Source organism: Theobroma cacao, chromosome 9, assembly GCF_000208745.1.
Source record: "Theobroma cacao cultivar B97-61/B2 chromosome 9, Criollo_cocoa_genome_V2, whole genome shotgun sequence".
NCBI classification, from domain to species: domain Eukaryota; kingdom Viridiplantae; phylum Streptophyta; class Magnoliopsida; order Malvales; family Malvaceae; genus Theobroma; species Theobroma cacao.
The window spans coordinates 31,794,712-31,808,665 of record NC_030858.1 but is presented as its reverse complement, the minus strand read 5'-3'; the positions used below and the strand labels follow the sequence as shown (position 1 = coordinate 31,808,665).

General features: G+C 31.5%; 1 protein-coding gene across 1 annotated transcript; it reads left to right on the top strand.

Annotated features, from left to right (window-relative positions):
• On the top strand, nucleotides 8,204-11,003 carry LOC18590071 (protein indeterminate-domain 9). Its single transcript, XM_018127432.1, has 3 exons — nucleotides 8,204-8,712; nucleotides 8,823-9,219; nucleotides 9,431-11,003. Exons 1-3 carry the CDS (start codon nucleotides 8,580-8,582, stop codon nucleotides 10,473-10,475), a joined length of 1,575 nt encoding a protein of 524 aa, XP_017982921.1. The 5' UTR covers nucleotides 8,204-8,579; the 3' UTR covers nucleotides 10,476-11,003.

Genomic DNA, 13,954 nt, shown 5'->3' with positions numbered 1-13,954 from the left:
AAGATCACAAAACTTCAACTGTTAGTTTTCTCTCTCTACTTTTGGGTTATTCTTATTTTCCTGACTTGTATTAATGGCTAATTTTCTTTGGATGAAGTTTTTAATAGATATTATGAGCTAAACTATTTTTCTAGGCTTGTGGTGGATTTCAACATGTAGTCTGAATATTTGTTTCTCTTTATTTACTATGAACGGGTATAATTTTGCTTATTTAAATTTGTTCTTAACGTTTTTAATTGTCTGATCAACAATTAACTAATTTGTGAATCTAATTGAAATTCGACAAAGAGATTTTAGATTGGACTAAATTTAAATAGTGCATATTCATGTCAATTAGGTGATCTAATTCACGATTTAGGTAGACGTACGCCAATTGCCATATATAACCAAATTAGAACACTAGCTTAATGAACTTTATTTAATTGATTGCTATAAACATATAATGATCCAATTAAGTTAGATATTTGTGCAAGCATCTCAACGAAGACTTGTATCAGATGAAATGTTGAATGAACCCATAATCCTAGGTTTTAATCTATTACCTTTCTTTAGTGAATTTTTAGTTTTTGTTAATTAATTTAGTTTTAAATTGAATTTAGATTTAATTAATTTTCTACAAAAACAAGTTACTTGAATAAGATTGATCAGTCATAATTTTGGTACTTAATGAACAATTAGGAAGAAATCTCTATGGGATACGATTTTGGACTTACTATCTATATTACTTGTTCAATACGTATACTTGTGTGTGCAAAATCGAAAACAAGTTTTTGAAGTCGTTACCGGGGATTTGTTCTCCTATTTATTTTACTAATACTAATATTCACAAATTGATCTTAATTTGAGTTTTTCTTTTTTTTTATTTTTCAAGTACTTCTAATTGAGGTGATGAATTATTATAACTATCAATGGCCATCTAAACAATTTGTGCTTAGGATGGTTGCTAGTGATTATGAATTGGCTATTAGTGCTTTGACCATCTAAGTACATGCTTTGTCTTAGAAAATAATTGACACTTGGGGTGTTAATGTTTTTCAGAGTCCTTTTGTGACATGCGAGCTTTATGGTGATGGCCATTCAAGTGATTGTTGTCCAACCTATTATAAATCAATGTAATTTGATGAAAACTTCAAAGGGCAGCAAAACAATTTATACTCCAAAAATTACAATTCAGGGTGGAATCACTTAAATTTTTCATGAAGTAATGATCAAGGTCCTACATATTCATCATATCTTGTTTTCCATAATGGTTTTCAATCACAAGTTAGAGCTCGTATACCTGAGAAGAAGCTAACTTTGGAAAAGATGATTATGCAATACATGGCAAAGAATGATGCCATTATTCAAAGTCAAGCAGCATCAATTAGAAATTCTGAAACATAAGTGGACCAACTTGTCAGTGCTATCAATAATAGACCTCAAGGTACCTTACCAAGTGACACTGAGCGTAATCCTAGAAGAGAAGAATATGGTAACTATCTTGATGAGGTAAATGGAAAAATGTGATAGATGATGAAGATAAAGTAAATCAAGAGAATACTTATAATAAGTAAGTTCAAAATAAAGAAGTTAAGTAAAAGAGAAAGTATCTACACCACCACAAGTCAAGCCATGTGTACCTTCCATTCCCTTTTTGGATACAATTAATGAGTTACCTAAGGTGTTTTTATGTAAAATCTAAAGAAACTTCTTAAAGCTTGTTTGGTTCAAGATTAAACAATGAAGGACAAGAATGAAGAACTCACAAATGTTACACATGTTTTGAAGGCTACACCAAAAGTGTATGGTTCAAGAAGAACTCAATTTGAGAAGTTGGTAAAAGTCAGCCTATTCCACCACCTTAAGTTGAACAAGCACCAAATCTTGAGTTAAAGCCACTACAACTTAATCTTAAGAGGATGCTACTTTCACACCTCAAGCTTTTTCCATGCAAACTCAAACATCCTTAAAGAGTGAATGAAGATCTCAACCAAAGTCAAGTTATTGACTATAAAGAAACATTTTTTGGGAGGCAACCCAAGCTATACCTATTTAGATTTAGTTGTTATTTTAGTTAGTCTTTGTTTTTTTGTATAAATAAGTAGTTATAACCTCTCCCTATCTTATTTTGTTGAGTGTGCAGGTTTAGAAAGCATGAAAATGAGCATGCGAAAGAAAATTAGAACTTTCAATGCACTGCCACTATTGATAGGAGAGTTTACTTTCCTTATGCTATTTTAGCTTTTCACATTGAGGACAATGTGCAATTTAAGTTTGGGAGATGATTTTATTGTTATTAGTTTTTGTGATATTTTTAGATTAGTTTATTTTCGTTAATTTTTTTTAATTTTATGCATGTTTTAAAACTTGAACTAGATTTAATTACACTAACTTCTTTTAATTTCTTTTAATTGTACTAATTTTTTAATTTTATGCATGTTATATTCTCATCTTAATTCTTTGCAAATGTGAATATTATTTGAGTATTAGGTTAAGTTCTTATGTTAAGCTTCATTGTAAGAATGTGATTTCCATTAATTTAAGTGCATTATCTTTTAGTTAGATTCATTATACATATCTAAAGAAGGTTTATGTGAGTATGAAAATTTTGAATTATGTCTAGAATCCTAAAATTTATTTGAATATCTCTTGAGGTGAAATCCTAGGTTATACATAGTTAAGAAAATGAAATTAGGCCATCTTTGAACTGATTGAGCCGTTCAAGCCACCTTATTATATATTTATCCTTAGTTTACCCTTTTTGAGCTTAATGTAACCTTTAAATAAACAATTTGAATTTTTGCATCCTTCATTCCTAAGTGCATAAGTCAATTTAGGAAGTATTAAGAGCTAAACAGTTAAAGAGCTAATAAAGATGAAAATGATGAAAAGTTCAAAAGTTTGGTTGTATTCATCTCACTACCCAATAAAATAAATAAGTTGAGGGTGTGAAATTAAGAAAAAGAAAAAGGGAAAGAAAGAAAAAGAAAAAGATTAAAGTCATGAAAAATTTGATTCAAAAAAGAGTATTCTAGATGAAGGAAAATAATGCTCTAAATAGGTCTTAGAATGACTATGTGCCTACGGTGATTAAAGCTACATATTATTCCATATCCTACCTTAACCATAGCCATAATCACAAACTCAACAAAGTCCTATTGTTCTTTAACTTAGTATTAGTCTACATTAGTGAAAAGAGAGATGAAAAGCAAATATATAGAATTTTAATACTAATTTGAATTTTGCACGCGTATAAACTTATCCAGATTGTATATTGTTCTTGATGAAAAGATTTCACACACACACACAAAAATCCACTTAATGATAAGTTTGCATTTTAGTTGAAGCATGAACTTGAATAATATTTATGTGTTGCTTAAAGTTGAGAATATGGATTAACTTTTGAGAATGTTAAAAGTGATTAATGAATTGGTGCAATTGATTTCTAGTTAAGTTGTTTTTCTTCATTTTGGTCTTACATTTTAGTTTATGTTTTGCTTAAGGACTAGCAAAAGTCTTAAGTTTGGGGATAGACTCAATAATGAGAAATAATACTTGGATTTTGGTTGATCTTCCACCAGGTTCCAAACTAATAGGTTGTAAATGGATTTTCAAAAATAAAATGAAGATGGAACTCTAGACAAGTTCAAAGCAAAATTAGTAACAAAAGGCTTTACCTAAAAGTAAGGGATTAACTACTTTAATACTTATACTCCAATAATAAGAATTGCTACAATTAGACTTCTAATCTCCCTTACATTAATTTATAAGTTGGTAATTCACCAAATGGATGCTAAAATAGCATTTTTAAATGCTGAATTAAAAGAAGAAGTCTATATGGAACAACCGAAAGGGTTTATTGTTTCAAGACAAAAGCATAAAGTTTGTAAACTTATCAAATCTTTGTATGGGCTTAAACAATCACCAACACAATGACATCAACAATTTGATGAAGTCGTTTTAACTAATGGCTACAACATAAATGAATCTGACAAGTGCATATATAGCAAGTTCCAATATGCTAAAAGTGTTATAATTTACTTTTATGTGGATGACATGCTAATTTTTTGCATGGATTTGAAACAAGTTAAGAAGACAAAAAAAGTTTTTGTCAAATAACTTTGCAATGAAAGATATGGGAATAACAAATATCATCTTAGGAATTAAAATATTCTAAAATGAAAATGGCATAACTTTGTCACAATCGCATTACATTAAAAAGATACTTAAAAAGTTTGATCCTAGTAATTTTATACAAGCATCTACACCCATGGATCCTCAAATTAAATTAGTTCCTAATGCTGGTGGGATTGTTGATTAATTATAATATGTAAGAGTGATTGGTTGTTTAATGTACGCAATGACATGTTCAAGGCTAAATATAGCATTTGCTATTAGAAAGTTAAGCAAGTACACAAGTAAACCAAGTATTTTACATTGGCAAGCCATAAATAAAGTATTAAGGTACTTAAAGAAAATAATCAATTATCGACTTTGCTATAATGGATATCCATCAGTGTTAGAAAGATTTTCAAATGCTAGTTAGATTATAAGTTTAGAAGATCATGCTTCCACAAACGGATGGATCTTCATGCTTGGTGGGGTGACATTTCTTGGAAGTCTAAGAAACAAACGTGTATAATGGATTCTACCATGGCACCCAAATTTATTACATTGGCTGTTGCCATCAAAGAAACTAAATGGCTAAGAAATTTACTCTATGGTGTATCTTTGTGGCCAAAACTAATCTCTCCAATTTCTATTCATTGTAATAGTGAAGCAACTCTAGCAAAAACATATAGCAAGTGTATAATGGAAAGTCTAGATATATTTGATTAAGAAATAGCTATGTCCAATAATTAATTTTTGATGGAGTGATCACTATAACTTTTATAAGGTTTAGTGAATACTTGGAACATCCTTTAATGAAAAGTATTGCTAGAGATCTTGTAAATAAGACCTCAAAAGGGATAAGGCTCAAACTCATAAATTGAAAGTCACTTATGGTGAAAACTTGACTTAACAATTGGTATAACGTCAAGTCTTAAGTTCACAAAGTACATGATCTCTATATGGCTGCTAGCACCATAATATGATATATTATATTCTATCCAAGTAAAGTGCTAGGTAACCATGGCGGTAAGGAAAGTATGAGTTATATACTCTTAATAAACCCGTAACATAAATTTACTATAATGCTTTAGTTACGAGGGCATTCTTGACAAGATCTACCTATGTGAGTGTGAAGTATGAAGTGTGACCATTTCTAGGAGCTCAAAAGCTTGGCTCTAACATCACTCATGAAAAGAGGATGCAAACACATAGTCATAAAAAGGCCAACAGATATTGTGCATTCATTGGTGTTGAAATCCTTGTATGAGATGTATTCAATTAACTAAACGGAATAGCTAATTCAAAGCATAGTTTGCCATGCAATTTCAATTAACTTTTGACATGTTTTCACTAAGTGAAGGTTCTATTGAAAGACACCTTCCTTTATGCAATCGATTTTCAAAATTATGAAAAATTTGGATTAATTTGAAAATGGTGAGGATTATTGGACATTTTCAAATAAAATAAATATGAGACACAATCCCATATTGGAAAATAAAAGGAAAGTCATATCTATTGGAAAGTGAAAAAAAAAAAAGCAATTTCTATTGGAAAAAACCAACAATTGTGGCTATTTGAAACAAACACAACCACCTGTTGGGAATAAGCACCTATGTCTATAAAAAGACTTTCCTTTGGAACAACAGAACAGACAAGAAAACAACAAAAACAACAATATCTCTTTCCGTTTCTAATATTCTCCGAGTTTTCCTTTATATTGTTTTGCTGAAAAAAAATTATAAAAGTTTAATAATCTTGTCATACTCCGGTGAGTGCTTAGTGTATTAATTTTGTCAATGCAAAACCCCGTTAATTATTGAACTTCATTGTATCTTTGAAATTTATACACTGTTGATAACTTTTTTGCACACTATAAGTGGGGTGGATAAAACTTTAAAGAAAGTGACATTATCACACAACTCAAAGTCATTTCTTGATTTCAGTTCCATGTTCTAACAAAGTGTAACCTTTGATGATTTGTCATGAAATCTGAGTTGAATCATATTTGGATCCTTCCTAATAATGAAAAATTGAAATTTAATGTTTATGGATGTGCGAATAACAAATCAAGCCTTATTGATTTGGGGTGTCCTCTGAGACGAAAAGGGATTGATTATTGGCTTGTTCTTCGGACCTCTCGAGATTCAAAACTCAAATTCGCTAGGCTAATGGCCATAAGATAAGCTTTGAAGCTTTTTGCCTCCCCGTCTTGGGTGAATTCTTAGAGTTTGATCATAGAATCGGATTTCAAGTGGCTTTGGCATGGGTCAGTGAGCAATCTTAGACATTGAATTATTGGAGCATTTTTTTATGATATTGAAAAAAAAACACACACACACATTACAACTTCAAAGTGCAGCTTCGTATGTCTATTTCACATGTGAAAAAAAAAATGTTGCAGACCGTACGGGCAATTGCAAATGGGGAAGGTTCGTTGGCCACGTAAAAAGTGATGAATTTCACATGCATGAATAGGCTAATCCATATTCAAAAGGAGAAAAGTTTTTTCTACCCAAAAGAGCATCTGTAGGGTACATTTTGTTGGAGACATGTGAATCAAGCAATGGGTTTTGAAAATCTCAAGGCTTTGCTTTCTCTCTTATTACACCTTACGTTGTATTGTATAGGCATATATAATGCTATATCAAGTGTGAAATCAATTTCTCCCATTCAAAATTTTAAAATTCAAAGCCCTATTTTTGCAAGCAGAGGAAGCTTCTCTCTCGCCCCCACTCTTTGTCTCTTAAAGACCATTAATATTTTTGTCGTCAGACCATATAATCAAACTCCACTAAATATTTTCACTCAACTTGATCAGTGACATCAAGTTAAGGGACCCTTCATTAATTGACAAATGTATACAATTTGTAAAGGGCTATTCACCTGCGTACTACATGAACATGAGGAGAGCTTGCCACATTTTTAACCCAAGAATTCTATGTCTAGTTGATTAGCATAAGGTTAGAGATAGAGAACAGGCACAAGGGTGAGCCAGATTAAGCGAATCAAGTAGACACATATATACAGAACCGGAAGTTACTATAGAATGAAGGGAATGACTGAGTCAACTCGTACAAGATTCTCTTGTTGTTTTGGCAGCCAAAACCAAAGCCACCAGAGAAGGGAGCGAATTCCAAGAGAAAAAAAAATGTGAGTGAGAGTCTCGTGGGCTGGGTTTGTTTGTTATTTTTTTTTTTTCCCAGTCGACAAATCAAGCGGTACCAGTCATCTCTTGTCTTTGTATCTATCTGCCTTTTGCGTACTGACAATCTCTTTTGTGGGTCCCTACTCCCTACCCATTGCCCACTCACCTCTCACGGACGGCACTGCCTCTATCTTTTCACCTTTTTCCTTTTTAATTTTTTCCTCTCTTTCCTCTCTCAATATCTTCATGCTTCTTGTTACAATTATAGCATAATCATTTTTACCTCATCAATCAAACTGGCTGGCTGGCTGTAAAGGCGAATCACTTTTCTTTCACCCTCTTTCCCTTCCCCCTCTTTCTCAATCATGATCCCCTTTTCAAAATTCAATCCTTTTTAAACTTTCTCGTTTAGTGTTTGGTGTTAAAGACAAGTGACAAAAGGAATATATATATATATATATATATATGAACTAAGTATTCGTTTAAAACATCTAAGTTTGAATCCCATTAATTAAATTCATATTCATTAAAAATAAAAAAATCTAAACTTAAAAACCCTCAAAATTAAAAAGATTGAAATTTAAATTTCGAATGTAAAATGAATTGAATTCATATCAATTTGATCAAAGATTATAATATATACTTCAAACTCGATCTTAACTCGAGATGATATAAATATGAAATGACCCGATTTTGAACCAATTATATCTTACCATTTCACCCAGTTGCCCCTTCAATGTTTCATTAACAATATTCGTTTCTTCATTCTCTTTCTTTAAATAATGCAACTCTGTGTTTAGGTTTACCTCATACCCAATCTTTGATTTTTAGTAATTCCCACATTTTATTTTTCCCATCTAAACCTTTTACATGCACTCACATGTGGCATTTTAATATTACAAAATAATAGTACTGGTGTATAGTATAATTATTTATATAGACGGTGGTCCAGCTGAGTCTATGGCTGACTGACTTCGAGAGAAGCCGTGTAAGATAAGGAGAGAGAAAGAGATGTGAAGAAAATATTCTCTCCAGCTAGCTTTCTTTTTGGTGTTTTCTTCTGGGTTTCAAACCAAAAAGAACATATGGTTTCCTCATGAGTTAGAACAAGTTCAAAAAAAATTCAATCTTTCTTTTGTTTTTTAAATTTAAAAAACAAAAACAAGGAGAGGGAGGGACTTGTTGGGTTGTGTTATTTGTAGCGAAGCTTTTGTTTTGTAGTAGTATATCAGTTTTTGAAGTAGTAGTTGCCCAAAGCTGCTTCAGCTTGGTTAGTTTGGTTTATTTTGTTTAGCTACTTTAGGATAGATAGCAGTGGTTTGAATCCATCAAAGTAGCAGAAATGATGTCTCAAGATGGGCTTTCTGTTCCCTCGACAATCAGAGGGTTAGCTCAAGAACCAAATTCAAACCCTAACCCTACTAACCCTACTGCTAATCCAGTGAAGAAGAAAAGAAATTTGCCAGGAACTCCAGGCAAGTTTCCATATGCTTCTCTATTAACTTCAATCTTCTACAATTATTGCTTTCAGAACTGTTTTTCTAGATGGTTTTTCATTTGTTTTTGGATTTATTAAATTAAGCAGATCCGGATGCAGAAGTTATTGCTTTGTCCCCAAAATCTCTCATGGCAACCAACAGATTCATCTGTGAAATCTGCAACAAGGGTTTTCAAAGGGACCAGAACTTGCAACTCCACAGAAGAGGTCACAATCTGCCATGGAAGCTCAAGCAGAGAACAAACAAAGAAGTTAGAAAAAAGGTTTACATCTGCCCTGAAAAGACCTGCGTCCACCATGACCGTTCGAGAGCGTTGGGAGACCTCACAGGAATAAAGAAGCACTTTAGCAGGAAACACGGTGAGAAGAAATGGAAGTGCGAGAAATGTTCAAAGAAGTATGCAGTTCAGTCGGATTGGAAAGCTCATAGTAAGATTTGTGGCACTAGAGAGTATAGATGTGACTGCGGAACACTCTTTTCCAGGTAATATATGCAAATGCAATATATAGTTCTGTTGGTTTAAATTAAATACTATATCTGTTTCATATGATTAGTTTGTTGAAGAATTAAATGCATATTTCACATTTGAATTTAATGAGGTCCCCCAAAAGGGCTATATATCAGCTCTTAATTAACAAGTTGAAATGGGTTTTTTTTTATTCTTCTCCTTCTTCTTTTCTTTTTTATCATACAGGAAGGACAGCTTCATCACTCATAGAGCTTTCTGCGATGCTTTAGCCGAAGAAAGTGCAAGATTCACTTCGGTTTCAACGACTATGATTCCAGCCTTTAGAAATGATTTGATAAATGGGGCCAATAGCAATGCTCAAGCTACAGGGATGCACCAGTTTTCATCAGGCTTTAGGCCAGATTTTGCTGGTCCGGAGCTAGTCGAAAATCTGAATGCAAATGGACAAAAGCCAAGGCTACAATTATGGCTCGACCAAGCTAATTCTCAACTCAACCCAATTGGTATTCCGAGTAATGCTAACGCTTTCTTAGCAACAAAATCTACCAGCTTGCCTGACTTGGGAATAGCACCAATGACCATGTTTGGATCACTATCACAGACACAATGGCTCAGCAAGTACCCAGAAGCATCATTTCCAGGTGCCAACCTCTCTGTGTCAGCATTGCCACGAGGACTAAAAGAAGAAGAAGAGAACAAGGGCAATTTGTCTGAATCCATAACATCTTTGTATTCGAATAATACCCGGAATAGTCTCCAACAAGGCCAGGCTCACATGTCAGCCACTGCACTCCTGCAAAAAGCAGCCCAAATGGGATCTACAAGAAGCAACCCAGCATTCAATAACAGTGGCTTCGGGTTAGTGAGCTCATCCCCCTCAACTATGTCGAGTTCCAATACTTACGATCAGAGCAAGAATGAAGTTTACAAGCTAGTCAAGCAAGCGAATCAATCTGAGAACATAAACGAATTGGTGAGTTCATTGTCTTCAACTCGAGCAACCATTATGAAAGATGGGTCTGCATTAGGTGATTTAAACTCGAGCTCATTTGTCAATAACGCCACCACCAAGAATATGGACAATTTGGTGATGCAAGCTAATGGAAAACAAGGCCAAGCTGTTGTGTCAAAGCTCAACACAAATTCCAATGAAGTTGAAGCAAGCTTAACCCGGGATTTTCTAGGTGTGGGAGGTGAGTCAAGCAGACCGTTCTTGCAACAAGAGCTTGCCAAGTTTGCTTCAATGGGTTCAGTTCAACCATGGAGTTGACACTTGGAGAGTTGAGAGAGAGAGCCGGTTCAAAGTGCACAAATAGATCGAAAGGTAAGAGCTTGCTAGCCTTGTTGAAGCAAGTGAATGATGATGAAGGCAAATTATACACTGTCAAATTAAGTAGGTTGGTTAAGAGTATAATTAAGAGCTAGCAAGATGAAGAATAGTGATGAGTTTGTACTCGGTGGAAATGAAACAGCTAACGAGTCAACTCGGAAGGGGAGTCTTGTGAATGGGAAGAGGGGGCGGGGGGGCCACTCGACTTACTGCGTTGTGGAAGAGACCGAAGAGGAAGAGAAATGGCAGTCTTTGGGCCCTCCATGCACGTAGATTTTTCACCTTTTTATTGCAAGTAGTACTGCTAGTATTTTTTTTTTTTTCTTTGTTCCTGAACGTTGATTAAACCTAGTGTTAAACATGGCTGTGACCACTTGTTGCACTGTATTTTCCCCTACTGTGACGGCTGTGACCATTTTCCAACCTGGACTCAAATAAAAAGGGTCAATTACGTTTGTTTAGGTTCCACTTCCATTTTGCCACTTTTTTCTATATTCCTTAAAAGTTCTTTTCTCTGCATTACAAAAATTTTGAGCTACTCAATTAGAAGAGAGACTATCTTCTCTCGCCCCATTAATCTGATATCATTCCTGTTAAGATTCAAACCCAAAATTTCCAAAATAAAACTTAAAATTTTAGCCCTAAAATATTTTTTAAAATTTTTTTTATGTTTTCGATTTTTGTTTTCAGCTTTTTTCCGATTTTTCGACAATAAAAGCGAAATTTCTAAAATTGTTGGAAGCCAGAATTTGTTACCATCATTGTTTTCGGAAACAATGTTTCCGTTTCTAGCACTGTTCATAAGTAGATGTAATGCTCACATAAAAATATAATATTCATGTGTATTTTAATTATAAAAATTATAAATTAAATAAATAAATAATTTAAAATCTTATATCAAATTTAATCCAAAATATTAATACTTTTAAAAATATCTAATTAAATATTAAACACTTTAAAATCAACTAGTTATACTAGCATATTAAAATTTTAAAAATATAAAATGTGATAAATATAAATTAAATATATAATATAATTTATTAATATTATATAATTTAATACTGTAAATTAAATTCAATAATTTATCATAGTTTAATAATTATTTCATAATTTAATATTTATTAATAATTTATTGATATTATCGATTTATTAATCAGATAATCATTTAATATTCTTCAATAATGCTATACAGTTTATTAATATTTATTCATCTTTATTAATATTATTTAATATTATGTAATTTAATTTTTGATAACAATAATCAATATTATATAATTTAACATTTTAATTAATTAAATTTAATATTAAATAATTCATTATATTATTATCTATTATAATATTTAAAATTATTATTAAATTATTTATATAGAGTAATATAAGTGAAAATCATTATTTGAATAATATAAATTCAATTTAAACAATACCTTATTAATTTATAAATTTTAAATATATATATATATATATATATGTATACATAAAATTTAACACTTAACATATAAATTACATCTAATATCTAAACAAAACATATCAAAAAAAATAGATGTAAATAAACATTCAACAGTCGACAAGCATTATCAAAGAAATTAAATTCAACGTCATTCTTCTAAACAATCAAATTAAAACAAATTCGAAAATGAACCTCCTAAGCTTGGCTCCTTACAGAGGTCATCTAACTTGTTAAAGAAGATAAAAATATAATTAATATAAATTTTTATTAGAATAAAGTCAAGAAACTAAATATTTTTATATAAAATTAAGCAAAAATTCATAATAACTAACATTCTCTCGAAGTGAAGAGTGCATATCATACCTCTAATTAGAAAAGAAAAGAAAAGAAAAGAACCTTAATTATGGGACCGGGAGAGTACATAACTTTTAAGGAAATGTCATCTAATTATATATGTCCCTAATCATCTTATTTTATTAAGGGTAATTGGGTAGACTTTTATTTGCACAAATTACTAACATTGGCTTCAGTATTTATTCTTTTGTTATTTAATACTCGTATAATGGAAATGATCATATGTTATAACCCTTCCATAAAAAAACATAGGTCTTGCATTGCAGAGTTGCAATTGTTCTATCAAAAAGATGTGCTCGCATTTTGAGAAGAGCCAAAAAAGAGAATTCCACATCACATTATATCGGTATGAGCCCCCACAGAATCTTCTGTGTACTGATCACTTTGTCATATAATATAGGAAGAGAATAATTAACTTTACTTTTATACAAAAATATTGCGTGTATTATGTATATGTGTTTTAAATGAAATCTTGAAAGTATGTATTATGTATATCTTATAAAAACGCCATTTTTTATTTGTTTTTATGAGACTATATTTACAAATAAAAATTACAATTTAGAATCAAAGTTTGTATATAGATTGATAATAGATGGGGCATGCAGGGGTTGAAGATGGGGTGCATGATTAGCTGTGAGTTACTGTTTTGTCCAAGGGCATGTTATTGTCTCGAAATAAGAAGTCCTAAAGTTATTGTAAAAAGTAGAATATGTTCACATTAATTATGTACGGGTGCAAGCAAATTGTAGGAGATTAATTGTAATGCAAACAAAGCTATCGCTCTCAACCTCACAGAATGGTGTAAGTTTTGTACCAAACAACGCGTATTATGACTAGGTTCACACACACTTCACACTCAGTCGTTGCATCCAATAATATTGCTTTTTGGTTCAACATGTTGTACTGGTGATTGTGTTAATTGCACGGTTTAAATATTTCAATTGATTTCTTTTACGTCAATCACGATTTGGTTAGCGGTCCTAGCAAGCTACTTAGTCTCCTCCAAACTGTAATATTAATTTTAGTTCAATAAAGGAAATCATTGTCCTAACTCCAAATCAAATATATAATTAAGTACTTTGAAAATGTATATGATATGTATATATTATGCATTCAAGATAATTGGGATACCATATAGGGCCATTATTATTTTATAAATGTTATTACATCCCACCCTTTAATTAATATAATAATTACATGCCATATCAAGAAGTAGAAATATTTGAGACAAAAACAATATATATGACTAGTCAAGTTTATGGAAAAAGAATGGGTGACCCAACGGTTTTTGACTCAATTAAATATGACTATTCAAAATGATTTTAAAATCATAATTGATTTTTACATGTTAATTATTGGTTATTTTGTCATTTTTATTTTAATATTATTTTCAAGAAAAAGTTTAAAAATATTTTTTTTTTTAAAAAGTCTACAAACTAAAAACAATCTTTGTAAGCTTAGTTTTCGTTTTCGTAACGACTCAAAATATTTACACAATCAATAATTATTGTTTATAATATTTTGATTAATCAACATTCAATGGAATGAGTCAAGAGTTGAGCCATTGATGTAATGACCTGAAACTTTGAATCCGCTTCTATTGCTCTGAAAGAAAAGG